Below are 27976 nucleotides of genomic sequence, written 5' to 3'. Positions count from 1 at the left end.
TTTCTCCTCTATCCACTCAAAACATATCATGACCATCTGTGGCATTACTGAGATAGCATTTTGGTTAGGCAGCATAAGGCATTACACAGCATTTGATGGTGAAAATATCCATATTTTTTATTTCTGTGTCTAGGAATATGTGATGCACAGTCAGAATGGGGTAGCACCCTGTGAGATCAAAGGTCCAGATAAAAGGCAATTCTATTTGGTGTGGGCAAGGCCAGCGCTTCATTTGGCAGCGTGCTTCTTATATAGCTCCAGGAACTCAGTCACGTCTTCAGGAGACCCCAAGATGATTGGCGCCCTCTGGTGGATGTCAGTGGGAACAATATCCAATACAGCTTCCTTCCCCGTGGTAGCCAATCCTCCTGCCTTCTCCATGACATAGGCCATGGGGTTACATTCATACAATAGTCTCAACTGGAAAACAAGAGCAGCATTCTCAGAACAGAATAGATTACACAGAAAAGAGATCTGTTTCATAGCAAAATAGTGCAGAGCTGATCAAATGAACTGATACTTTCCCTTAACTTTCCATCACAAGGTTGCATCTAAGACCGAATGGTTAATTTAACCATTTGGTTAAATTAAGCCATCCATCAAGAACCAGCAATAGATTGCCTGATGCAAATGTGAGGCAGACCACCTGGGCTCAGGACCGAATGACATTTTGGCAGAACCGATGTTTCCCTTCTCTTTGTAGCACGGAAACTGGACCTAATGAGTGATTCTGTGTGTGTTTTGGATGGAGCTTTGCCTATTCTATAAGCATTTAAAAGTCCATGGTAGTGTCTGGCTGCAGACATCTGGAAAGCAGACTGGCTCCTCCAAACAGTATAATATTGTTTGCAACTCTGTACACATTCCTTTTACAATTCTCCTAAGGCTTGAGGGTTGGGATTTAGTATGTTATACATCTTGGCGTTTACTTTTAAATATTAACTTTTTTATTGTATGCATTTTCATGCAGTCTGCCTACTGAGTAGACAGCTTTTTGCAGGTGTTTCCTGACTCTATTTCCGTACAGGTGTCAGGGTCAGATTTTCAAAACTGAAAAAAAAAGAAAAAGGAGGAACCTCAATATTTGTGTTAAGGAACAATTTTTTGAGGCATTAGAGAAAAGCGCTATAAAGCAGGCTAATCACATAGGTTGGGATGCCCGAGGTAGGTGACTATGGTAAGAGTGGGTGTTTTAATGTTTTCAGTGAACTGGACGCCACATGCCATAAACAGAGATCTGAGCATATCTGAAATACATCCATTTCTAAGTATGGGGATTATTCCTATTCCTTCTCTCACATTAAAAATAAAATAAAATAAGAAAAACCTGTCTGTCCTTTGGGAAAAACAAAGGGACAATACTTGAGAAGGAAACACACTGTCCCTCTGTGTCGAAGAAAAGTGGGTGTCCCTTCTCCAGCATGACAAGCACAGCCCACCCCATGGCTTGTAAGAAGGTTGTGGGCATGAGACCAATGCATCAGTTACAGCTTACCTGAAAGTTCTAGGTGTCCCCAGAGATGCTCTCCTTCCCTAGAAAGGTAGCATTTTCTAAGCAGCAAATGTCAGCTCACTAGTCATTTCAATTTTATGCCTTTTGAAAACAATCAAAGAAAACCTGTTTGGGATGCATATGTGATTTGCTGCCTTGGTAATGAGGCTGGACTGTTTCATTTCATTTTATGAATGGCATTCATTTTGCCCAAGCCAAACCATGTGTATCCACTGGAAGCAGGAAGTACTTTTAGTACCCTCTGACCATAGCATCATTACTTATCTTTAGCAATGGAAGGGTTCTCAAGAGATCATTTTTAGCTGATATTGCCTGGCTTTAACTAGGACAGCCTTTAATCTAGAAAAGAATATGCCACAGATATCCTTGGCACCCTACTGCAGAGCATAACAGCTACCATGACCTTTCTTTCTTTCTCAGTCCAATCCCCCAGGCTGCAGATGAAATCCACTGCTTCTCAACCACTCTTCAGGGGATTTATTTACCTTTCCGTTGGGGCTTTTCTTGCTAGCTGGGTACAAAAAGATTCCTCCATAGACCAGGGTGCGGTGAACATCAGCCACCATGGAGCCCACGTACCTGGCACCGTAGGGGGCTGAGTTGTCCTACAAGGTTAAGACCAGCAATAGTTAGGGTTACAGAAGAGAGCGCTCTCTTCATGTCCTCTATGCTTATTTGATTCAACAGTCAAACAGAGCACCATCAAGGTGTGTGTTTGGGGCTGTGCTAGGAAATGTGATGAAAATTCTGTCCCCAAGTAGCAGAAAATGGAATAATGGAGACAGCCTCTTACATCTTACAATAACTCAAATTACCTGAGGAGGCCCTAAGGAGGGTGTGGTGGATTCAGGCTCTGGGGTGGGGCAGGCATTTAGCAGGACCCCAAAGGAGAAGAAAGATTTTGCAGAGCTAAGGAGAGGGGGCAAGGGTGGGGTTTTCATCTCTGCAGGAGCAGGAACTGCCCAGCCAAAGGTGGGGCAACTAGAGAAGCACATGCAGTCTGCCTTGGGCCCTGGGAGGAGCCTGGTGCAGCTGGGGGCAGGAAGGGATCTCTAGGGAAAGGTGGAAGGAGAGATAATAAGGCTGGAGAGAGAGACTGGGGCCACCTTGGAGGGCCCTGAATGCCAAACTAACAACATCTGGGCTTCTTCCTCAGAACACAGCAGCCTTCAATGGCATTAAGCAAGAGTGAAACTGAGTGAGGCCCGGTGGGGCTCCCAGGCATGGAGGCCCCTTTGTCCCCCATTTCTTGTAGGCAAGACTCCAGCCTCCATGACCTTCCCTGAGTTCCAAAGGGCAGATTTAAACAGTTGCTAATCAAGGGAGGAACGGCCAAGAAACCACCTGAGGCAAGATTAAAGGGACCAGAGAAGCTCGTCAAGATTAGGAAACCACCTGAGACGAGATTAAGGCGGGCAGGCCCTGCTCACACCCTAATCTTGTCAGAGACCCCAGCCTCGAACCACTGTTATATAACACTCATCAAATCCTCCCAGGGTGGGAGGTATAGTTTTCTTTCTTCGTTTTCTTTCTTTTTTTAATAAAACTTTTAAAAAAATATTTATTCTAGCCATGCCTGCTTAGTTGCGACATGCAGGATCTTCACTGTGGCGTGCAGGATCTAGTTCCCTAACCAGGGATTGAACCCAGGCCCCCTGCATTGGAAGTGCAGAGTCTTACCCGCTGGACAACCAGGGAAGTCCCTGGGACACATAGTTTTCGAGGGCAGGAGCCCAGTGTGTCCCCCTTTGCCTGGCAAAGCAATAAAGCTATCCTTCTCTACTTCACCCAAAACTCTTGTCTCCGAGATTTGATTCGGCACCGGTGTGTACAGAGAGGCTAAGCTTTCAGTAACAAGAGTAGGACCGGATTGGATATTCCTACATAGAACCGTCTCTACAAACAGCCATTTCTTCTCTTCGTGTTCAGTGACTGGTAGCCTCTTTAGAGAGATGCCATGATGGATGCTCTCAGTCTAGAGATGATTGATAGAAATCCTTCAGGTGCCACAGGGCTGGGGCCTGGGGTGCAAGAACCATGTTTCGTACCAACTGGGATCAGGGACCCCAGCAGTGAAGCATGTTTTACTGCCATGACTTCATTCATCTGGCGGACTTCACAGTCCTGATTTTCTTCTGCCAAGAGAAAGTGGCAACGGGGTTGGTGTCTCAGGGCAGGGGTTCCAGTCCCCAGCACAGTGGAATCCACCCGCCTCTGTCCCTGCTGCCTTTCTCTCCAGGGTAGACCATGAATCAACAGATAACTCAGGGGCCCTCCCCCAACCCCGACCCCGCAGCCCTCACTTACTGGGGGGAACTTCTTCCTCTGGACGTACTCCGTGACAGCAGGGTGGAAGTCCTTGCTGTAGCCCTCATTGAGGCTGTAGATGCTCCCTTTCTTTTTGATCTTCACATCCCTGTCCACCAAAATGAACTCTCCAATGGCCTGTGAAACAGGAAGGAAAGGTGGAGCCATGACGTCTCCTTCAGGCCTGTGGGAGGGGGTGGCGTGAGGCCTGAGGTCACGTGTGTCCTTCAGCACAAAGACCTTGGTTTTTATTTTTTTGTTTTTTCAACTGAGGTATAATTGACATGGCATTAGGTTACTCTCAGGTGTACAACATAATGATTCAATATTTGTAACATTGTGAAATGATTACCAGCAAGGGAGTTTCTCCTTGGCCTGGGACACCCATGCCTTTGAAAAAAAAAAATTTGGTGCAGACAGGAGGTAGGATATCACAAGAGATGGGCAGCTGAGTTACACCAAAGTCTTCATGGCTGCTCTTAGCTTTCCATTTTTTCGTTTCTATGTTGATGTCATTTTACCCGAGCACCGTGAGTTTCGATTCACAGCATATATAGCTTCCGGTGCCTTTGCTCACTGATCTACAGAGTGCTTCTCAGAACTCAGCCTCCCACAAAGTCCCAGTGCTAAGCTGATGCCTTTAAGGCTTAGGTTCTTCAAAGGAGATTCGGACTTTGGAGTAAGGTGTCACATAACTCCTATAGCTCTGGACTGAGGACTGTTTGGGGCTCCTACACGTCCCTGATAAGAGAGTGAGTGAGGCTCCGCTCATCTGGGGAGGGAGGTTGCTCCATGGAGACAGAGTTAAGAAGGGAGGTCCCACCTTGGACACATCTCTCCCCAGCCACTTATTCCCGTAGCAAAGCTTGGTTCCTGCCAATATGGAGCATGTTGGAAGTAGAGAGGAAGTGGGGGAGGGAGAGAGGAGGGCAGGGGGAGAAAAGAGACTAGAACTAACAGTGGTCACTGAAAGGTATCATTGTGAGTGATTCTTTTCTTTTTTTCTTCTATGGTTTTTTGGTAAAAGTCTGGAAAATGAAGCCATCACACAACAGGTGCTCATGAAGCCATGCTTTGCAGGCACCCCACCCTGGTACTTGGCCAGAGCATCCTAGTTGTGAAGGAGGTTAGTCTCTTGTATGTGAGAAAGAGACTGAAAAGCTTTTCAAACCTTAAAGCCATCTAGAAATGCAAATAAAGCTGTTGTGGTCTTCTTAGCGGACACTGTCAGCCAAAATGAAAAGAAAGCACTAAGTTGACCCCCACCCTGCAGGCATTCATCAGATCTGGGAGGTCAGCCAGCAGGGGGTAGCGCAGCCTCCAAACACTGGCCATTAAGTGTGAGGAGGGCAAAAGACTATCAAACACACAGAAACTTACTCCTGGACACAAGGTCTGCAATCTGGAAATAAGAAGAGGTTTCATGTTTTCTACACATCCATCAACTGAAAGGTAACAGAGAAGTTACCAGAAGAATGTCTGGGGAAGCGGTAAACGCCTGCTGAGAGGATAAATCCAAAACATCAGTGATTTCGCAAACTGTACCCTGGGTTCAGAGTGAACTTCGCTCGGGTTCTGCCACTACTTTACCCTGAAATCACCTCCTTTGGAGGCTTACACTTGTGCTGTTTCCCTACCCTTGTTGATTTATTAAGCACGGGTGCTTCCAAGGAGGCAAAGTCCAGTTGTGCAAGCGTGCGGGTGACAAAGGCAGCCTACATTCTGATTTATCCCACCCGCCACCCACAAACCTCAAGGCCCCACCACCAGCAACCGGCCCCTCACAGGATTCTAGCAGCTGATTGTACCTGGTGTTCGGTTTGTCAGCAAAAAGCACCAAATCAGTAGTTTCATTAATGTCATCTGAGGACATTTCTAAAACTGAAAGGTATTTATAACCTCAATTCTTTTTCCCTCGGGACACTGGACCAAATGCACAATGAATGTGCCGACCTACGGAAGATGATTCTATGGAGTCCATTTCAATGGTGGGTTTAGTTATGCCAACTATGTAAAGAGATTTCTTTGCTCAATTTATCTGCTCTGTCGATACTGTCATCTAACAGAATAAAGAACTCCAATTAATACACATGTGGAAGAAATTATCCACAAATTAAAAAATTGTTAATGAATACTTTTCATGGCACCTTGGGCTCCTCTCCATGAGGAATTTGTTTCGTTTTTTGTTTTCTGGCCGAACCATGTGGCTTGTGGGATCTTAGCCTTGTCAGGGACTGAACCTGGGCCCCAGCAGTGAAAGCGCCGAGTCCTAACCACTGGACCACCAGGGAACTCCCGAGGGCGTTTTTCTCTATAAGTTGGACAGACTGAGGAATTATCTTCATTTCCTTCTTTATTTTCATTTCCTTGAGTTCGGCAAAGCCTTTCAAAACCACAAGGGTTCACTGAAGGTTTGCGTGCACGTGCACATCAAATGAATTTCAGAGCTAATTTTGAAGAAATGAGGTGGTCCACTGCTTCAGCTGGGACACCCATTCACCTCAGGAAAATAAGCTAGTAATGGATAGCGTGGGTGGCAAGCAGACCATCTACAGGCCCCATCTGGTCGACAAACGTGTTTTAGTTGGCTAGCACAGTGTTTTACACATCCAGAAACATTACATTTTCTAAAAATCCAGTGTTTCTTGAAACATTGGAAGCCTTGGCAAGACTGAGCCGCTATTCCCAAGGAGCAGCAACTGCCAGACCTCCCCAGTTCCCCAATGCCCCGCCACCACCCTGACCATCCTTTCCCAGCACACTCCACTCATCTGTGTGGCCTGCTCAGCCCAGTGGGCATCTGAGTCAGCTGAGTAATGTCCACTCTAAAGAATTCATCGTGGAAGAAAGACTCCTTATGCTCGGGACAGACACCATTTCTCACCTCAATAATCTTCTCATGATGGTCCCTCCATCTCCCTTCCCCCCTTCCCCAACCCATCATCTCTGCCCCTTCATGGGCCTCATTGTCCACCTCTAGGTACTGCCGCTCCCCGCCCCCACACACACACACTAAACACTCACTCACAGCCACCAGCAAAGCACCCAGCTTCCCCTGGGGTCTCTCACCGGGTCCAGCATGAAGCAGTTGACTCCATTCGCCATGGCCAGGACCAACATGGTGGCACTGCCATAGAGTGCATAGCCGGCAGCCACCAGGTTCCGGCCGGGCTGCAGAGCATCCTTCTCAGAAGGGTCATCAGTTGAAATCTAGGACAAGAAAGAAAAAAAAACACGTTTTTGTTGTGTTCTGTTTTGTGGTTCTTTTTACAGTTCATCCATTAGCAAGATGCATTATCAAGGTGCTCTCGTAATGAAATAGGGCATCTTCCCAGAGAGGCCTTCCTCCTCACATCAGTAATATCCTGATTATATTACCACAGCGGCCTTCCCACCAAACCCCAAACTTCCTGCATCTGGATCCTTCTTTCCAATCAGGGTCCTCCTTCAATTTTACTAATTTGATATTCCCTCATCTCTCCATTATCACTCTCAAAAAAAGAGCATGCCTCCTTGCCAGCTTCTACTAATTTAATCTTATTACAGTCATCAATGTCTTTCCCCTGCCTACTCTATCTTTATTTAAACAAATTAAAACTGGGCTGCAGGGCTTCAGGTCTGGTAAGGAAATCAATTTCATGAGCTCCTGCCTGTTGCAGCACATACTCCAGTGAGCAGTGTGGTCCATACTCACACATCAAAGAAATTCTCAGAAATACAGCAACTGAGAATCTCTCTCCAGAGTTGTTACAGTGTAGGGCAAATGCTTTCCCTTTTTCTGACCATGACCCACAGTAAAAAAAAATACATTTTGCATCACAAACCAGTACCAACACACATGCACCCGCACACACAACTACAAAAATTTAATAAAACAATACTTACATTTAGAACATGACATGTACTCTAATCTTTTCTTTGTTTTTCATTAAAAACACAGCCCACTTGGTCGTGTGACTCAATTTGTTCTCTAATACTAAGGAAAGGAAAAACTTAAGGGCATGGCTCCTAATCAATGATTACTAACTGATGATTACCTTCTTAACACCTGACAATTGGCTCCTATGGTTCTCAAAACAGCCTCAAACAAATCTTTCAGCTTGAATATTCTCTACTTGAATTTAAACAAGTGAAAATGGGCAGTTTCTGCCAATTTCATTTATTCCTTCCCCAGCCACAGATTCCAGGGGCTGAGAATAAGTAAGGGCATCTATCTATATCATGATACCAGAGATGGAGGTCATCTCAGCAAAAACATTCCTGGTATGGGACTTCCCTGGTGGTCCAGTGGGTAAGACTCCATGCTCCCAATGCAGGAGGTCTGGGTTAGACCCCTGGTCAGGGAACTAGATCCCTCATGCATGCCACAACTAAGAGTTTGCATACCGCAACTAAGAGTTCGCATGCTGCAATTAATAGTCTGCATGCCGCAGCTAAAGATCTCACGTGTCACAACTAAGACCCAGTGCAGCCTAAATAAATAAATAAATATTTTAAAAAAGAAATACACTCCTGGTAATTTCTTCCTATAACTTTTGAAAGTGTGGTCCAGAGACCACGTACATCAGAATCACTTGAGGTGCTTATTTAAAATGCAATTCTGGGGCTGCAGCCTTGACTTACTAAGTCAGACTTTCTAAGGTGGGCCCTGGGAATCTGTATTTTACCAGGCACCATAGCTGACTCTTGCACTGAAGCTTAAGAACTACTCTTGTAAAAGGAAATGTCACAGGGCTTTCCTGGTGGCGCAGTGGTTGAGAGTCCGCCTGACGATGCAGGGGACACGGGTTCGTGACCCGATCCGGGAAGATCCCACTTGCCGTGGAGCGGCTGGGCCCGTGAGCCATGGCCGCTGAGCCTGCGCGTCCGGAGCCTGTGCTCCGCAACGGGAGAGGCCACAGCAGTGAGAGGCCCACGTACTGCAATAAAAATGAATGAATAAATAAAATAAAATATGAAAAAAAATGAGAAAAAAAAAAGGAAATGTCACAAAAGCCATTTCTCTCTTTTATTTTCCCTTTGTCTCCAATCTTTGTGTTTAATAGTTTTCATCTAGGTGGTTGGTTGCTTGCTTGGCTGGTTGGGCTGTGTCAAGTTATTTAATTTAGTTTGGTTTGTATTCACAGGGTAGTGCAGTGCAGCTAAACACAGACTAAACACAGTATCACAAATCTGAGTTGTTTCTCAAACTCCAAATGTTGCCAGTGTACAACCTTGAAAAAGGAACCGGCTTCCTTCAAAGCCAGTGACATAGTGGGAGGAAAACAGTCAGGCTCTAACCGCTTCCTCTGTCATAACTACTTAACCCTGAAAGTGCAGCACACAATAAGGCAAAGACAACATGTAAATAAGTAAGTTGACTGGAAGCCCCTAGGCTTGGAGTAGTCAGTTCTCCACCAAGAAAAGTCCCCCAGAGATTCACCTCATCCAGAACCACCCACGTCTGTCTGTGGCACAAGGATGGAGAGCCTTTCACTGAAACACTGTCACCAAATAATCTCAGCCTTCAACTTCCTTGCATGGAATAAGAAATGATAACATTATCTATGATCCATATACTCAAAAGAAAGACAAAATAATTCCATCTAGTCATTAATTTGGAGGAATACTTTTCTACCCCGACCCCCTTTCTGATGCATGAATTCCCTCCTCCAAACCCTCAGCAATGAATGCCTTTGTTCCAAGGGAATCCATTACAGTCTCATGTGGATGCTCATGGACCAATGTGCATAAAGCCCTTGAGAAAATTAAAAAGCCTCTGGACCCTACCTTTCCTTATCCCAGGCCACCACCTGCTGTAGGTGTTTTAATCCACATCACTCCATATAGAGTATGAAAGACACCATGGATTCTGGAGACTTGAGGTTGTGGAGGAGAAAATCAGGCAGAAGTGGGGTGGGGCTGTCATATCATCAGATGGTCTTCCCTCAGAGCGGCAGCCAAACCCTCCCTAGAAGGTCTCATAGGGCATATGGCAGAGTCTCCAGTAACTCAGCCAATATTGTTCACTTACTATTGTACCAGGCTGCCTAGCAGACAAAAAAATACACAAGAGAAGGTCCCTGTTCTCAAGGCATTTATAATCTGCAGTGAACATCCATTGATTTTGCCTGGCTAGCACCCATCACCCTTCTGCTGATAATTGCACCTTAACCTTCCTCAAAATACTACCCCCATGGCCCTCAGCTCCAGGAGTGAGCACATGACCCTGGTCTGGCCAATCAGATCACTGCATGCCTCAGGCCATAGTGATTGGTTGAGAGATGGACACATGACCTAAGCCAAGACAATCAGGGCCAATGAGATGATATTCTTGTTGGAATTGTTGGAAAAGAGGTTTGCATCTTCTGTTTGAGTTGCTGAAAGGATTGGATGTGGGCCCAGACCTACTGGGAGCCATTTTGCCACCAGAGAGGAGGGAGCAATAGAGATGGAGAGGAAGTGTGTCCTGTTTATGTCGTCTGAGTCCTTGAATGCAGCTGTACTACCCACTGGACTTTCTAGTTACATGAACCAATAATTTTCCTTTCCTTTCCTCCCTCCTTTCTTTCCTCCCTCCCTCCTTTCTTTCCTCCCTCAAGCTAGTTTGAGTTGTGATACTCTCTGTTGAATCTTAATACAAAAAACAAGACAAGCAATATTAATAGCTACCATTTATAGAGCACTTCTTATGTGCCAGGCACTATTTTCATTGCCGTTATGCTTAATTTTCAGTATCTCCCCTTTATGGATATGGAAACAAGAGGTTACCTTGCCCAAGGTCCCACAGAGCTAGTAAGCATCAATGTCAGGAAACCACATTCCATATGGCTATTACATCTCCCTGTGCCCAGTTAAGGGAAGTGAATTGGATTCTGAAGCTGCTAGAGCACTTTTGAAACTCTGCTTTTAGTCGTGGGGACTGGATATTTTTAAAGGGTGTTGAAAATTAGAATGGTATCCAATAGAGGGTGACCACACTAGAGAGGTCGAAAAACCATCTCACATGAAAGATCTTCAACTTAAAGAAGATTTAAAAGAAGGGGAGGGGAGGGCAAAAAAGCCATTTCCAAGCATGTAAAAGAGTCTTATTTTCTGATGCTCCAAAAGGCCATATGAGCAACAGGGAGACAGATTTTGACCCAATATTTGGACAAACACTCTAGAATCTACCTTTTCTGAATGTCTCCAGCCAGAGGCGGGGTGACCCTTCCAGAGGTGCTGTGGCAGGAACTTCGTAGAAACACTGGACCACAGGCCCTAAGAGATCCCTTTGGAGCCTATTTCCAGGCACCATGTGGGCAAGACCAGATCACTGTTTCCGAGTTCCAGTTACCAACTAATGTTATGCCACTGAGCGGGTGCACCAGAGAGTTGAACTCCAGCCCAGATTCAGCGCTACAGAAAGCAGGAAAGGTCTCCTTTAAAGCATCAGACGGTCAATATTTATGCCCCATAAATCCTCAAACAATCAATAAGGCTTTTGAAAACTGAAGTGACTTAAAGGGAATGTGACACTCATCACACCTCTTTCGGTCTTTTAAGAGAGTCACTTCAGGTTTATTGAGAAGAGTGTGGAGACTCATTGTTGAGTTGTTCTAGCATTTGTAATTCGAGTTGCTGTTGCAGGCTGTTTTTTTTGTTTGTTTGTTTTTTGTTTTTCGGTACGCGGGCCTCTCACTGTTGTGGCCTCTCCCATTGCGGAGCACAGGCTCCGGACGCGCAGGCTCAGCGGCCATGGCTCACGGGCCCAGCCGCTCCGCGGCATGTGGGATCTTCCCAGACCGGGGCACGAACCCGTGTCCCCTGCATCGGCAGGCGGACTCTCAACCACTGCGCCACCAGGGAAGCCCTGTTGCAGGCTGTTTTGATTTTTTTTTTAGTTGATAGCCAGTGTCAGTTTTCTAGGTTTTTTTCCCTTAAAAAGAGTCTTTATTTGGGGGGTTAAGGTGGAAACTGGGGCTGGCAAACATTAGTGCTGCTTTAGCTTTGGTTGAGTCATTACCAGAAGTCTTCCTCTACATGAAGAATTTTTGCTGCAAAGTTCTCTAGCTATACTACATAGATCTGATAACTTGCAGGTAAAATTACATGCCTCCATGTCTATAACAAGAATGGGATGTTTCATGGTGTGACTTGGAAAACAGATTAATTACTACCTTTGTCTTTCTGGTATGAGTATTAGACCTTTCAGTTACTCAAATTGATCTGCCTCCCAGCCAAGACAAACGCAAGATACATTTCAGTGAGGAAAGAGAACTGTCCCATGGTGGTCCTACTTCCCATGTTTGAAAGGAGATTATGTGCAATAGTAGACAACAAGTCACTTTGAAAAACAAAGCACAAATTGCGGTCTCACTTCTTAAGTTATGGCCTCTGTATCCCAGAATAGGAAACCTCAGAGGTTGGCTGAACTAGCCACCTCGTCCATTAAGATGAAGGAAAGGGCTCAGCCTCAAAGGCATCTGTGAGGTTTTATTTCTAAAATAAACAAGAAGGCTGAAGCCAAGATGACATACTTTAGATTTCATCATTTTTTATGATGAGCCCATGGCTATTCATTCTATTTTTCACTTGTATATATTTGAATGCACTTCCACCAAACCGCCCCCCTCCACCCCCAAACACACACACACACTTAAAGTAAGAGAAGGGAAGAGAGACTTTTGAGGTAGAGTTACCTGCTCAGGTCACCCAAGTAGAAAAGACCCAGGGCAGGAGCCTGGACCCCCACACTGTACCAGTGTGCTTTCTATAATTTCTAGCAGAGTCAGCAAACTCTTTCCATAAACCAACAGATAGTAAATATTCTAGGCTCTACTGTCACACAGTCTTTATCAAAATCACTTAACCCTGCCTGTGCAGTGCAAAATCAGCCAAAGGCAACATAGTAAACAAGTAAGCTGACCATATGGCATTAAAACTTTATGGACAGTGAAAATTAAATTTCATATAAATGTCATGGGTCATGAAATATTATTCTTTAGATTTTCTTTTTAGCCATTCAAAAATTCAAGAGAGTTATTTTTTGCTCACAGGCCATAACAATCAGGCAATGGGCTGGATTTGGCCCAGGGAGACCATAGTTTGCAGACCCCTGATTTAGAGGATTTAAAGGAAAATTTTGATATAAGTACTCTCTATTGTTGTCACACTCTCACAATTCTCAGTTCACATAGTTACATCATTGCAGCTACCCTACACTGTCTCTTTTGTTTTTAATTTTATTTTCTGTCACAAAAGAAAGCAAGGTGCAGTTAAAAGAGTAAAATATCTTTCTCTTCCCACCCACCTTTTACTACATTTTCTTTTAACAACCTAATAGATTTTCACTATGCAGTTAAGGCTGGAAAAAGCCAGAACTTGACATATAAACCTAATTCAAGCCTCACAAGGTTTCATGATGTACATTCTGGCTGTGCCACCAATAGTGAAACAGGACTGGATGTTCAACCTTAACTCTCCTTTTGGTCCCAAACCAGGAGCTTGATCCATTACATTTTACCTTTCTGTAGATGCCAAAGATGGTTCCAATGGATACAAGGCAGTCGATGTTGGAAGATCCATCAAGAGGATCAAAACAGACCACATATTTACCCTGAGCAAAAAAAAAGAAAACACAACTTTACATTTAAAATGAACACATTGGGATTTCCCTTGTGGAACAGTGGTTAAGAATCCGCCTGCCAATGCAGAGGACATGGGTTTGATCCCCGGTCTGGGAAGATCCCACATGCCATGGAGCAACTAAGCCCGTGCGCCACAACTACTGAGCCTGCATGCTCCAACTACTGAAGCCCGCACACCTAGAGCCCATGCTCCACAACAAGCAAAGCCACCGCAATGAGAAGCTTGTGCACTGCAACAAAGAGCAGCCACTGCTCGCTGCAACTAGAGAAAGCCTGCGCACAGCAACAAAGACCCAATGCAGCCAAAAAAGAACACATTGTAACAAAATAAAGAGTATACGCTAAGGGGTTAAAAGAGGGAATCTAGGTGAAAATTCAAGAAATGTGTCTTATTTATACTCTGTCAGGGAAGGTATGAGGTGGTATACAGAGTGAAAATAACAACAAATATATATCAAAAGATCATTAGGCAGAGAAAACACAACTTAGAATAGGAGGCATAGATATAGATGACGGTGAGGAATACATATAATTAAGTAATAATTTCCTATATCATTGATTTGAATGAATCATAATTTTGCTTTGAGTTTCCTGGCAGTCAAACGAAGAAGAGAAACAAAACTTTATTCATAAGGGCAAAACGTAATATCTTAGGTGAAGCAAAGACAACATTAAGATCTCTAAGAATATTTTCATGCAGTTCTTATAGATGACGCTTGGGGTTACAGTGCACAGAGTTCTCAACCATATCCCTACTGTAATTCCCAAAGGAAATAACCCTCAGCTGTTGTAGGACTACTAAAGACTCATTCTTTGGACAGGATTTTCAGGGGTATGTGGGAGCTGGCTGGAGTCAGCTCTCAAGGGCCAATGGTGCACATCTCTTCCCAAGTCTGTTTTCAGTGATGTCATGTCGGTAGCTTAAAATCAACTCTGGGGGACCATTTGCACAGTTGAAAGTGGCAAGTGCTACAAATCAGAGGGTTTTTTTTTTAATAGAGAGCCAGTTTACCAGCACACCACTGGAGATTTTCCACCTCCAAATTAGCCACTTTAAGAGGTAGTTTTTGGGCTTCCCTGGTGGCGCAGTGGTTGAGAGTCCGCCTGCCGATGCAGGGGACACGGGTTCGTGCCCTGGTCTGGGAAGGTCCCACATGCCATGGAGTGGCTGGGCCCGTGAGCCATGGCCGCTGAGCCTGCGCATCCAGAGCCTGTGCTCTGCAACGAGAGAGGCCACAACAGTGAGAGGCCCGCGTACCGCCAAAAAAAAAAAAAAAAAAAAGAGGTGGTTTTTAAATTTCTGCATCAAATTAAAGCAATTCTTTGATTCCCTAACCTCTTGCTCTTAACAAATCACCTTGGTTGACACAGGAGAAACTGTCATCAGGAAAACAGGAACATGCTTACCACGAAGGCACACTGTAGTCAGAGAAGTTAGTCAGACCAATAGAGAATACTAAACAACAAATTCAGTCCACATGCCTAAAACTGCCAAGTACCTTCAGAAGCCCAGCAGAGAACAAAATGAGCTTTGAATCTGACACATAGTGTATTTTAAGAACGATGTAAAACAAGTTAATCAGATGTGGCTCCCCATCCCTCTTACAAAGGTGAGACTGGATATCAGGCAGTCTCTTTAAATTCATCTTCTGATTGATTTTTTTCTCATCCTACTCCTTCATGTCCCCAGTTCATCTCAAACAGGGAAAGATAGTAACCCATCTCAAATGGGTTTGTTTTTTTTTCGGTACACAGTCCTCTCACCGCTGTGGCCTCTCCCGTTGTGGAGCACAGGCTCCGGACGCGCAGGCTCAGCGGCCATGGCTCACGGGCCCAGCCGCTCCACTGCATGTGGGATCCTCCCAGACCGGGGCACGAGCTTGTGTCCTCTGCACCGGCAGGCGGACTCTCAACCACTGCGCCACCAGGGAAGCCCCGGGTTTTTTTTTTGTTATTATTATTACATGATTTTTGTTGTTCAGTGAAAGCTGGATATACTCTTTCATTCACTTTTTCAACAATAATTTATTGTTGATCCCCTACAATGTTGTGCTAGAGGCTGGGATACAGAGAAGAATATAATTCATTCTCTACCCTCAAGAAGCAATCAGACCATAACTGAGCAGGACCTTACAGGGCTTTCTTAAGACAGATTCCCCCCACCCCGATGTCCTCTGCCTGCCTCTTGTCTGTAGGAAAACTTTAGCCAAAGAATAAGTTTAACCAGAGAAGTGAGAAAATGAAAAAACAAAGGAAAACAATCAAATAGACAAAATAATAATAGTTTAGTCATTAAACAAACTCAGGAACTTTTAGTTCCTCCTCATGGGGTATAGATAATATTCTGAGCCATATCCTTTAAGCTGTTTTGCAGATACTGAATCCCCCACAGGTGGGAGAAGTTAACTACATGATGACCAGACTAGAAATGACAAAAGCTCCTCCATCTTACACAGTTCTTTTTAAGAACTGGCCTCAAGGAGATGGGAACAAACTGACCCAGGAGTCAGTTGAAGATTAGCTGTACTTAAAACAATCAAGATGACACTGATCAGACCACCACATGGCCAATTTCAAGATGATTATCAGAGCTAACTGTGCTGTTCTGCATGTAGCCCCCTCCCTCTGCTTATACACCCCTGAAATTCCCCTTTAAAAACTCTTGCCCCCAGATCAGCACAGGGAGTTTGTTCTTTGGGACGTGAGTCTACCTTCTCCCCAGGTTTGCTGGCTTCCTCAATAAGGCTATCCTTCCTTTTACCCAACACTTGTCTCTCAGTATTGGATTCTTGAGCATCCTGAGTCCTGAGTTTGGTAACAAGATTAATAGGATTCCAATGGATTCCAATGCATGAATCACTGATATGAACAGCTTAGATTGGCAGGAAGGTTGGTTATGAAGGTTGGGAATTGGGTGGATGAAAGGACATAGTTAACAGAGCCAGACTTTGAAGAGGCTTGAACATGACAATAAAAAGTTAGAAGTGGAGATGAGTATGAGTATATTTGAGTCTCTCCCATGTATGAGCATGCAGGAGAGATGATAACGGCATGGACTGTGGTGGAAGTGTAGATAGGAGAGGACAGTTTGAGATATGGCAGTGAAGTGGAATCTGTGAAATGATGACTGATGGTTCAGGAGGGATCTAGGTTGTGTCTTAGAAATCCAGCTTGGCTGAACAAGTGGAGTCATTTATGAAGCCAGAAAGAAAAATGATTACATTAAAATCCTCAGTAGTATATGAGCAGACCCACCCTTTTCTCAGGTTCTACTATTATGGCGTGTTTATCTTCTTCCGACACAAGAACACAGGTAGCAAAAGATGACTTTAACACATTAATAACCAGGTCATTGGAGAGGACATCCAGCTTCTTCACTTGATCACCCGTCACGTTGGTAGAGCCAGCAATTCCATAGCTACAGGGAAGAAAAGATACAAAAATATAAGCCATGACCACCAGAATATGTCAATGCATCTATAAACTCACTCAAAGAGGGCATTTGGTAAGATTTAGAAGGAAGGAAAGAAGACACATGGTTTGGGAGAAGTAGAATGAGAAAGATGGTCATCCATCTGGATTGGCTCCTGGAGGGAAGGAGATATTGTCGTTCACCTGTCCAGTGCCTATCATTGTACCCAGCACACCTTTGTGGTTAAATCGATGTTTCTCAAGCTTTTTTTTCATTATGGCCCCTAAGGAGGTTTTTTTTCCCTAACACACTCCCCCATGAAATTTTAATATTGCAGATATAGTGTGTATCTGTTTATGCACTGTATGTACATATATCTCACACCCAAAAAGATTGGCTTTTTTTCACCTGCCCCAAGAACCAATTTTCACTCCCAAATGCATGAGCTAATGCATAATGAATCAGTTGACAGACACAGCAAGCAAAGAAACCTTCTGGGTGGGAAGGAGCCTGAGAGGGAAACTAAGCCAAGGAATCTATGGTTTTATAGCTGATGAGACCCTAAAAGAAAAGAAATATTGACAGAGCCCACTACCCCACTTTATAGAGGAGGATGCTCACTCCAAGACACCAATGGGCTTCTCTAAACTGGAGCGGCAGAGCAGAGGTAAGAAGCTCACTTTGACTTCCAAGCCAGGCCTCTCCTAATGGCACCTCACTGCTTCTGGCAGGAGTCCTAGGGGCTGAAGGCACTGGGAGGTCTGCAGTCCTTACTTTATTTTCAAGGTATCTGCAAGTCAGTAATTGTGGAGCTTCCAGAATCCAAGCGGCTGGTCCAAAATGGAGCCTAGTTTGTTAGAATGAAGGAAGAGGAGGGTTGTCATAGCCTGGGGTTGAGTAGGAACAACACTGAAAGGAGGGGAAATGTTTTAGAAAAAGGATGCACTGAACAAGATAAGAGACTGGATGTGGGAAGGGAAAGAATAGGAGCATTGAAGATACCACCAAACAGCTGAGAATGGGAGAGAAGGGGTACCATGGCACCCTTGGCTGAGATTGCTGGGAGCACTTGCCTGGGGACTGATTGTCATGGCATTCACAGCTCAACTCCTGAAAACGCATTTTCCCTAAACATAACTTGCACATCTCTTGCTGGACAAAACTGAGCCAACATCAGAAATTGTCTGAACCCAAACGGTTCGCCTGGCCTGACACTCCAGGAGGTAACTCCAGTTATCATCAAGCCCATTCTCCAGTGTTGCCTCTTTCAGCATCGTTCCCTCGCCCACCTGGAAAACAGCGTCTTGTCCCTCCAGCCCTCCTCCCACTTCTTTTCATCATGTCACTCCTATTTCATGAGCAGAAGACCAAGGGATCTATCAGACTTGCAGCTGGGTTTTCACTTCTCTTTCCACATAGTCCCTTTCTCATTTCAATTGTGAGGCCGACACTGATGAAGAAAGAAGGCAGCCAAATTCTGGATGGAACTAGGGCTTGGCAGGGGTCAACAGTTCAATGGCCTACATCTTCTTCAATGGCCCTGCGGGCACCAGCTGGCTCTCCTTCCTAGCCTGACACTTCCACCATTAAAGTCACTACTAATTTCAGGAGGGTGAATAACGCTGAAGGAAAAGAACATGGGCTTCACGGCAGAGACCTGGCTCAGCCCTCAGCTCTGCAAGTCCCCTGCTCTCTCTGAGTCCTCCTTTTACCATGGAGGGTAATGATGCTTCATGGGGCTGTTGGAGGATTATACACTTATCACACATACACAAAGCGTTTAGCACAGCCCTTCACGCCTCATGCTAAGTCCCTTGTTTGCTCGCTAAAGGGAGCACTCATTAGGGATCTGCAATACTGTGGGAGGGGAGGGGGCTCTCAAGATCCCCCAGGCTTCATCATCTTCATGTTGGCATGGTTGTTTAATTTATACTTCCATGAGGATGAGGACAGAGGGTATGTTTTCCCCCACTGTAGCCCAACTTCCAGCACACAGTAGGCCCTCTAGCAATACTTGCTGAAAAGCATCCGCTGAAGAGAAGAGAAACCCAAGCCTGAAGGAATAAGTATAGTAGCGGTAGACTTCAAGGTCATTCCACACCTTGGAGTGTGGAGGAAGCCACTGGCACAGTCCCCAGAGGGACCGGCCTATAGGGACAGTTCCAGGGAGGCCTGGGAGGCTGGGACAGGTGGACAAGGCACTGAGGCAGGCATGGGAAAAGCCTACTTTACACTTTGTTCTGGGTATCTGGCTCAGCGAGATAAGTGAAGAACAGTCAGGCCTCAGTTCCTCTTACTCAAAAGCTTCCTAGAGGCCTGTGTGAGTGATCATTTATTCCACAAATATCTATTGTCCCCACTGTGCTGAGTGCTGGGGTTACAGTGCTGAGCAAGATGGATGAGATCCCTGCCCTCATGGAGCTTATATTCTAGTGAGTGAGGCAAACAAGAAACAAGTGCTTTTGAATGAATAAGATAATGTTGGATAGTGACAGGTGCTCTAATAAAATGAAAAAAGATGCTGGGGGATGGCAGGGCAAGGGGTTTAGATGGTCAAGGAAGGTCTCACTGCAAAGGAGCAGTTCCAGCTGAAGGATACTTTGAATGTTTTTCAAACAAAAATGAGGCTATAACAAAGCCCTAAAAGGCCCAAATAAGCCAGCCAGTAATGATTCCAAAGAACAGCTCTGGGTCAGTAATTTATCCAAAGGAACAGGGAGTTTGTTTTTCACATATTTCCAAATGGGAGGAGTTACTCTGTGCACATTTATATAAGTAACTTTTTAAACCTCAAAGTCTTTTTCCCATGCTGTGGGCTACAAGAGGTTACCATCAGCATCAGGGCAGCTGGAATGTCCAGCCAAGACCACCAGCCAGGTTCCTCACTGCCGTTCCAAGATTCTGAGGTGGATCCTGCCCTTGGGTCACAGAGAGTGGCACCACCTGTCCACGGGGAGTTGGGAGGGGCCATATAACAGCTGCAGGATGAACACTGTAGGGGACACTCACCACACCAGAACTGAAATGGCCATCTTCATGGCCAAACCATGCAGGCCACTGGATGGCTCCGCCTCCCTGCCTGGTTAGGTGGTCACCCCTCCTTCCTCCTCTTTACTCCCATGGAGGGTCCCTCCTCTGTTCTAACCAGAAGGACCTTTCCCCATCTATCCTCCAGTTGCTTGAGAAGCATAAAAAACATGGAGATAGATGATTCTGGGACCCTCAAATTCAAAATTCAGGCACTTTATAACTCTTCTAGGTCATCTTCTGGGAGGGTTTCCCTTGGTGAGACCTTGTGTTAGGAAAGTCTTCGAGAAGGCCCAGGAAAGTGATTCTAAGGTAGAAACAGGATTCAGGAGAATGAATTCCCAGTTTGCCATGTCAATAGTGACAATATCTGAGTCTATACCCAATCACCTCAGATTCTGTACGTTGCACCTTAGCACGGGAAGTTAGCCATGACACGAGGAGTTTCTCACACAGCCCTGTGTCATCCGGCCCAGGGATGATGAGTCCGGACTAGGCAAACGCTCAGTCAGGCTTCTCCCAAGATACCTCAGGAGGGGCCCCCAGAAGGGAAGCAAGACCCCCGAGGGAACACATTCCATGGATCAATGAAAAGCCGGAAGCAGGAAAGGCTTCTACAACTTTGACAGAAGAAAATCCTCAAGGAACTAATTAGCTGAAGAGCATATAGAGTTTATTTTCTTCATAAGTTTTCAGAAAATCCCTTAGAAACGATACTGTTCTGCATTCTGATCAGTCATCATTCCATCAAAGACCCCAAAGGATAGAAGAAGAGCCTTTACTGTATAACCCGATGGCCACGCGCAGGAGCAGTGGGGAAAGGCAGCATCATCAGGTGCTTTCCTCCATGGGCTGGGACTCTAGACCCTGGGGGTTCAAATCCCAGCTCTGCCACGTGTTAACCAACCCTGTGCAAATCTCTTAGCTTCTCTGATCTTTGGTAAAATGGGAATTTAGTGTATCTATGTCATAGTATGTAGAGAGGGGGAGTAAATGAGTTGACATAGGTAAAGGGCTTAGAACAGAGACTGGCACCAAGGTAGTGAACAAGAAATGGTATCATTCTCTTCCATCCCTAACTCCCCGCAGCAGTAATACAACCATGCTGAGAAGCAAGGTGGGTCCTGACAAGAACACAGCACCAGGGACCTGGGTTCAAATTCTGCTTTTCCTCTTACTGATTATATGACTTCCATCAAGTTGTCTCAGCTCCCTGATTGTTTCCAGGCTTTGTAAGGGTGAGGGCTAACCCACGTGATGCACCTGATTCATAGCAGCCAATGGCAGCCATCATTGTTCTTAATGGAGCCCACAGGTTGGTTGTACACGTTGGTTGATGAAGGGGAGGGGAAATGACTTCTAAACCAGTTTTTCAGGCAGCTTCTGGAAAGACAGGCAATGCAGAACAGTGTCACAGGTAACTAACTGACAAGAAAAGAAAGTGCTCAAAGTTCACCTTTGACTGAAGTCTCCCTGGGAATATTATTTCTTTTGAGATGCTTATGATATGTCCCTTCAATTTTATTCATATTAGTTGGCCCTGCAGCCCAAGTTGTTCAGGGCAGCACAGCATCCTGTGGTCTATGCTGTCAGGGTTTATGCCCCTGTGACTGTTTGTTTTTCAGCCCCCAGAGACACAAAATTTCTTTCTGGAGTTTGGGGAGAAAAATCAATTTGAGAAGCTGCTGTCTGTAATATCTCTTCTTTTTTTTTGGCCACACCACAGGGCGAGTATTGTAATATCTCCTTTTAGGCTTCCTATAAAAACCTCACTGAAAATTTGAAACCACTGTTAAGTCATTTTAATTCATATGATGGGAAACTCTTTAGAAGGATAGGTTAATTTGGCCAGTATTTTTATTTTTATTTTTATTTTTATTTTTATTTTTTTTAGCGTTACGCGGGCCTCTCACTGTTGTGGCCTCTCCCATTGCGGAGCACAGGCTCCGGACGCGCAGGCTCAGCGGCCATGCCTCACGGGCCCAGCCGCTCCACGGCATGTGGGATCTTCCCGGACCGGGGCACGAACCCGTGTCCCCTGCATCGGCGGGCGGACTCTCAACCACTGCGCCACCAGGGAAGCCCTGGCCAGTATTTTTAAATCCTTAGATATTTGGACTAAATATTAGCATGGTTTTTCAAATTTGCATACAGTTTCTACAGCCATTTCACAGCCATAAAGTCTGCAATTAATGATGGTCAGGGGAAAGGCTCCTTTAACATTTCTGAAGCAGATCCCTAGACACAAGGACCAGAGCCAGGGCCACACTTAGGGAAGAACTTTCGATGACTTCCTTGATTTGCTAACTAACTAGGCCTTTTCCTTCTGATGTCAGCATGGCAGTGTAAAGCAGGCCGCCCTTTAGACAGCATGCACGAGAGCCAAGTGGAGGAGCTCATTTTTAGAAGAAAAAGGGAGGCAGATTATTATTTAATCCTTATCACTGAAGTCGAAGTGAAGTCAAATAACTCATGACTTGTTATTGATTGATTCTGAAGTAAATGGCCAACCATTCACCTAGCCCAGAACATCCAAAGGTCAGATGAGAAACAGGCCACCCTCGGTATCCTGGGTTCTGCATCTGCGAATTTCCACCCGTAGTTAGTTGTATCCGAGATCACGCAGGGCGGACTGTACTCAGCCATTTTACCTAAAGGACTTAAGCATTCACGGATTTTGGTATCTCCTGGGTGTTCTGGAACCAACCCCTGGTGGTTACCTAGAGACGACTATACATTGAAGAAGAGGTGTCAACCAGAACAGCTTCAAAGGCCACAAACCCCAACGTTGGCTTGAGTTCATGCCAGCCCAAAATGAGCAAATAGGATGGTATGTGGCTGGCTATGCTTTTGGTGTGGAAAGGAAGTTACAATTCCTTTTTGGTAATATGGAGATGATAATTCAAGAAATATAAGCTACATATGATAAAATTTCCAGAAGTTTAAGATTGTAAACTCTGCAAACTTGAAGATAAGCTCAAGTATGTGTTAACTGACCTGTAATTCCAAAATTAAAACTAAAGTTATTTATTATTTTCTTCCACCAAACAACAGAAGTGACCTCATATTTACAAGAAAGTTTTCCTGATGTCACGTGAGCATGATGGGAAGTTTCCGGTGACCAATCTGAGGGAGCAAAGTCACCTAATATATAATATTCTAGCCTGGAATATATCCCTGTTGAAATGCATGTGGGCAACTACTAAGGAATGAAAAGCAGAATATAGAGCTATCTGTTTCCTAGAAACAAAAAGCTTCAACCTAGGAAAACAATGATGACAGTATCAATTTAATGAACTCAGTTCCTCCACATACAACTCTTTGAGGATTAAAAAAACAGTTGTCTCCATCTTACAGGTGGGGAAGCTGAGGCTCAGAGATGTTACGCCAATTGCCTAAATCCTCCCAGAAGTTAAATAGCAGAGGCAGGAATTTGAGCCCAGCTCCACCTCTCTCCAAAATGTGCTCTTAGGGCCTCCCTGGTGGCGCAGTGGTTGAGAGTCCACCTGCCGATGCAGGGGACACGGGTTCGTGCCCGGGTCTGGGAAGATCCCACATGCCACGGAGCGGCTGGGCCCGTGAGCCATGGCCGCTGAGCCTGCGCGTCCGGAGCCTGTGCTCCGCAATGGGAGAGGCCACAACAGTGAGAGGCCCGCTTACCGCAAAAAAAAAAAAAAAAAAAAAAAAAAAAAAAAAAGCGCTCTTAAAGCCTTGCATGTTCCTGTTCTGCTAAACCCGGTCCTAATTTTCTTCTCCTCTTCCTCTTGCCTGAGGGTGAATGTGCCAAAATCCAGTGGCCTAATCTTTAGTCAGCTCTTCACACCCAAATTCCAGACTGTCGCAACTAACTGCAGCCTGGGCAACATCTCCAGCTGTATGGCCCTCTAACACCTCAAGTTCCACATCACCAAAATGTCGGCACCATCTTCCTACCCTTCTCCAGCCTCTAACACTCAGCTCCTCCTTTGGAATTCTGGGTTTTGCGGGGGGGGGGGGGGGGGGTGTTTTTTCGTTTTTGTTTGTTTTTGTTTTTGTTGTTAATGGCTCTCAGGGTTCTTTGAGAAGCTCCCTTGCTGTCCTTCTCCCCCATCCCCACCCAGACTTCTCCCAGGTCCTCCCCCTCCTCCCCTCTAATCCCCTAGCTCTGAATGCTGCTTTCCTCACCTCTCCCCTCTTCAGTTGGTGTTCCACATGTCTTAGCTTTCTCTCTTTTAACTCTATACTTCCAGCCATACCTGCCCCGGATGAATCTCCATTCATTCCACTGCCCCACTCAAAAACCTGTACCTCTCCCCTTTGCTTATCCCCCCAAATATAAAGTATTCACCCCTGCCATTTGATGTTCCCCCAATGCACCCACAATTTAACACCCGCAAATGCCCCACCACTACATTACTTGAAGTAGTCCGGGCTTCAGTCAAACTGAATGAGCAACTTTTCCAGAAACATCTACCTACTTTGTACATTTCCTCACATGATGGCCCAGCCTAAAATGCTCTCCAGCCATCAAGCCTATGACCATCTTTTCCTGACCATTGCAAATGCCTATCTTGATACTCCACAGTCCTCTGCATCCACATCATATTTTTGATACCTCTAGTAAAGTATCTTTCAGATCTCTATTGTTTTATAATTCTATACTTGTAATATTTTCCCTACAGCATAACCTCTGTATCATTCTCATCTCTCAGTCTCTTCTAGAACTAAAGAGACAGAGACAGAGAGAGAGAGAGAGAGAGAGAGAGAGAGAGAGAGAGAGAGAGAGAGAGAGCTCTCCAGGCTCTATGTTTAAACTCCTGATCTGTCCCTGATGAGGAGTCATGGCTGAGCTCCATAATCTGGTTCCGCAAGGTTCCTGCAATCTGCAATCATCTTGTTCCTCTGGCTAGATGCCCTTCTAGGGCAAGTCAACAGCACTAACAAGTTATTTGCAGGCATGCTGGCCTTTTCATCCAGGCTATCGAAGTCATGAGTGTAATCTGGAGGCTTAGGTTAAGATCTTGTCTTATTGCCCCCTGTTCAACTACATGTGATACTGAGACAGTCAAACTTAATTTCCCACAGGAGTACTTAATGTCCAGGTTCTAGTCCTCCTCTGTCAGCCACCCACATGGCCATGCATCAACACCCATTTCACAGGTACAATGCTGTTTGAAATAGTCAAAGACCAGTGGCATGCCCAAACATATGGGAAATGTCAAATAGCTCATGATATGTCCATGCAGTGGAACACAATGCAGCAATTAAAAAGGAGGAGGTGGATTTACATGTCCTAACATTGAAGGATGTTGAATATATATATTGTTGAATAATGACAGCAAACTGCAGAAGAATATGTTAAGTGTGTTCCATTTTGTTTGCTATTTACAAAGAGTCATACGGAAGTATGTATCCAGGTATAAATTTATATTAATATAAAGAAGTATCTAGTATAAATGACTCACTTTGCTGTACACCCAAAAACTAACACAACATTGTAAATCAACTATACTCCAATTTTTAAAAAAGACATTAAAAAAAAAGAAGTATCTCGTAAAATAACCAGTAAATTATGAATAGTGCATACCCCAGGGAATGGGTAGTGGTGTGTTTCACTTTTCCCGTTGTGTTCTTCTGAGTGGTTTGAATGTTTGTTGAGTGCAACTTATTAAGGAATTTATAATTATAGCAACAACAATATTTTTTAACCTGGTATTTACAGGTACCTAGTGTAAAATATACATAACTTATATAGCCTACATTAGCACCCTTTGTCCAGGTCCCACTATCAAAATCCCACTACCTAAGGTCCCACTATCTGACATTACTTAAAAGGTGGGAAAGATGCACCTCAAAGCAGATCTTTTGTTTCTGAGTCTCTTTGGGGTTGTGAAAGGTGCTGACACATTTTTAAATAATACAAGAAATGACAAGCACTCTTTTTGAAGAAGCCCCCTAGTTTTCAAAAGCAGGTAAAGCTATTTGGACACTTTTACTTACTGTAAATTAAATTTGAAGTAAGATTTTAATTGAGTGTGTTTCCTAAAGCACAGTCTCCTTAGAAATGTATTAAGAGGGACCATAGGTGAAATAGTAATGGAATCACCACCTTCCTAACGTGCTGTCCCAATCCTTCTCCCAGCAAGGGCCATCCCTGCTTGACATCTGAAAATAAATGTGATGATACACTCCTTCCTTAACAGTTAGCTCGGATAGATTGGGAGTTTGGGATTGACATGTACACACTGCTATATTTAAAATAGATAGCCAACAAGGACCTATTGTACAGCACAGGGAACTCTGCTCAATACTCTGTAATAACCTAAATGGGAAAAGAATTTGAAAAAGAATAGATACATGTATATGTATAACTGACTCACTTTGCTGTACACCTGAAACTATTACAACATTGTTAATCAACTATACTCCAATATAAAATAAAAATTTAAAAAAAAGAGTTAGCTCTACCAAGCCATACTGTGGGACCAAAGGCAAAGAGCTGACCAGAAAAGGAAACTAGGTTCCAGGGGTTATACTTTTTCAGATCAGCTAAGAGCACGGTGCACAATGTTTAAGGTGTTCCTAAGAGTGGGAAATATTAGGAAGGAGTGTGGGCAATCTGAAAACCCAGGCACCCTTCAGCTATCCTGAGGACCAGTCGAAACATAAAATGCTCGTGCACACCAGAATAAACCAAAGGGCGCTTGTGTTACTTACAACAAGCCACACAAGAAGGTACTCTCTGATTCCCCATGTCCTGTGATTGCTTTGCTAAACACAATGTGATCTGCGGACCAGCAGTCTCAGCACCACCTATTACAGAAGAACGTCTTAGAAATATTGCATCTCAAGCCCCACTCCAGACCTCCTGCAGCCCTGTGCACACCAGCACTGCCGCCCCTGAAAGCTCTAGACAGAGGGCCTCCTCCTAGTGGGGGTTCCACCCACTGCTCCTAACAGGACTTGTCTAGGGTCAAGGAGATACTGAATTAGAAACCTGACTTGGGACCCCAATTCCAAAGGGAGTGAAGGAGGTCAAAGAAAAGAAAGGGAAAGGAAGGCACCTGGGCCAGCACTTTCCTGTTTGAGGCTAGGATGGGTATGGCAGTCAGGCCTGGTACCCACCTGGCCAGCCAATTTCATCAGGAGAAAGCCAGAGGGGTGCTAAGGCAGGCTGCTCAGCCCAGGGGAGCAGGCTGCAGGATGGATGCAGCTGTGGACTGTGAGACAGGCCCCCAGGTGGGAAGCTTAATGGAAGGCGGAACTAGGCTTGAGTGCTGCTTGAGCTTCGGCAGAGGGGCAGAGAGAGGGGGAGGGAGGGAGGGAGAGGGTGAGAGAGTCCCAGATGTCAGACAGAGAGACTGACAGCAGGGGCAGAGGATCAGACATCGGACTGCTCGGCAGATCCCCTGCCAGAGAGAGAGGACGCGGCCAAGGTGAGGGGTCCGGGGGTACAGAGGCCTGACTCACAGGTGCGCGATGCCCGCCTTGCGCACAGCGGTGGAGATGGCTTTGACCGCGGTGCAGAGCGAGTTGAGCAGTTGGGTCATCTCGCCCGTGCCGCGGGCCTTCCTGCCCTCCTCCATGACGAAGCGGGTCAGGGTGACGATATTGGTGTCGAAGGCCGCCTTGTCCGTCATGCTGTGGCCGGGCTGCTGAGCGCTGGGCGGCAGGTGCAGGCGGCGGGACGCGGTGGGACGCGGCTGGAGCGCACACCGACGGCCTCCGAGGATCAGCAACCGCTCGGAGTGGGCCCGGTCCCAGCGGGGTGTCCCGCGGAGCTTATAGACGCGGGTCACCGCCCTCCGCCCATAGGAACACTTCCGCGCCCTGGCCCCGCCCCTCCATCTGCAGCCCCGCCCACTCCGCCCCCACCCCCACCCCCCGTCCGGGATCTTGTCCAGTCTCAGTTCCTCCAACAGCGGGGCTGCCCCCTCCCCCGCGGCCCACAGCCACCTCCGGTTCATCCGCTGTCGCCGCGCCACGCCTCCTCAAAGCACGGCCACTGGCGTGGTGGAGTGCTGCTCCGGGCCACCTACATGGTCTTTTTCAGTCCCCACAAAGACCCTGCCACAGAGGTGCAATCATGATTTTCCCCCCAAGATATAAAACGTAAGTTGGGAAGGGTAA

At 45.5% G+C, this 27976-nt stretch overlaps 1 protein-coding gene across 1 annotated transcript; it reads right to left on the bottom strand.

Moving 5' to 3' along the window:
• Positions 1-27: 27 nt before the first annotated feature.
• FBP1 (fructose-bisphosphatase 1) lies at positions 28-27673 on the bottom strand. The gene is made up of 7 exons (XM_060100789.1): positions 27317-27673; positions 16684-16846; positions 13305-13397; positions 6890-7030; positions 3821-3958; positions 1999-2118; positions 28-420 (listed from the first exon to the last, which is right to left on the bottom strand). The coding sequence occupies exons 1-7, from the start codon at positions 27484-27486 to the stop codon at positions 229-231; spliced, it is 1017 nt and encodes a 338-aa protein (XP_059956772.1). The 5' UTR covers positions 27487-27673; the 3' UTR covers positions 28-228.
• Between the last annotated feature and the right edge of the window lie 303 nt (positions 27674-27976).

Source organism: Mesoplodon densirostris, chromosome 6 (assembly GCF_025265405.1).
Source record: "Mesoplodon densirostris isolate mMesDen1 chromosome 6, mMesDen1 primary haplotype, whole genome shotgun sequence".
In the NCBI taxonomy this organism is placed as follows: domain Eukaryota; kingdom Metazoa; phylum Chordata; class Mammalia; order Artiodactyla; family Ziphiidae; genus Mesoplodon; species Mesoplodon densirostris.
Note: the sequence above shows the minus strand (reverse complement) of the source record. Positions and strands in the feature narration are given on the sequence as shown.

Excerpts from the sequence above, each read along its gene's own strand:
- FBP1 (XM_060100789.1), bottom strand. The coding sequence starts at position 27,486 with ATGACGGACAAGGCGGCCTTCGACACCAATATCGTCACCCTGACCCGC. Across the intron at positions 16,847-27,316 it reads AAGGCGGGCATCGCGCACCT|CTATGGAATTGCTGGCTCTA; the intron begins GTGAGTCAGGCC and ends TCTTCCCTGTAG. Across the intron at positions 3,959-6,889 it reads ACTGCTTCATGCTGGACCCG|GCCATTGGAGAGTTCATTTT; the intron begins GTGAGAGACCCC and ends CCTGTTTCACAG.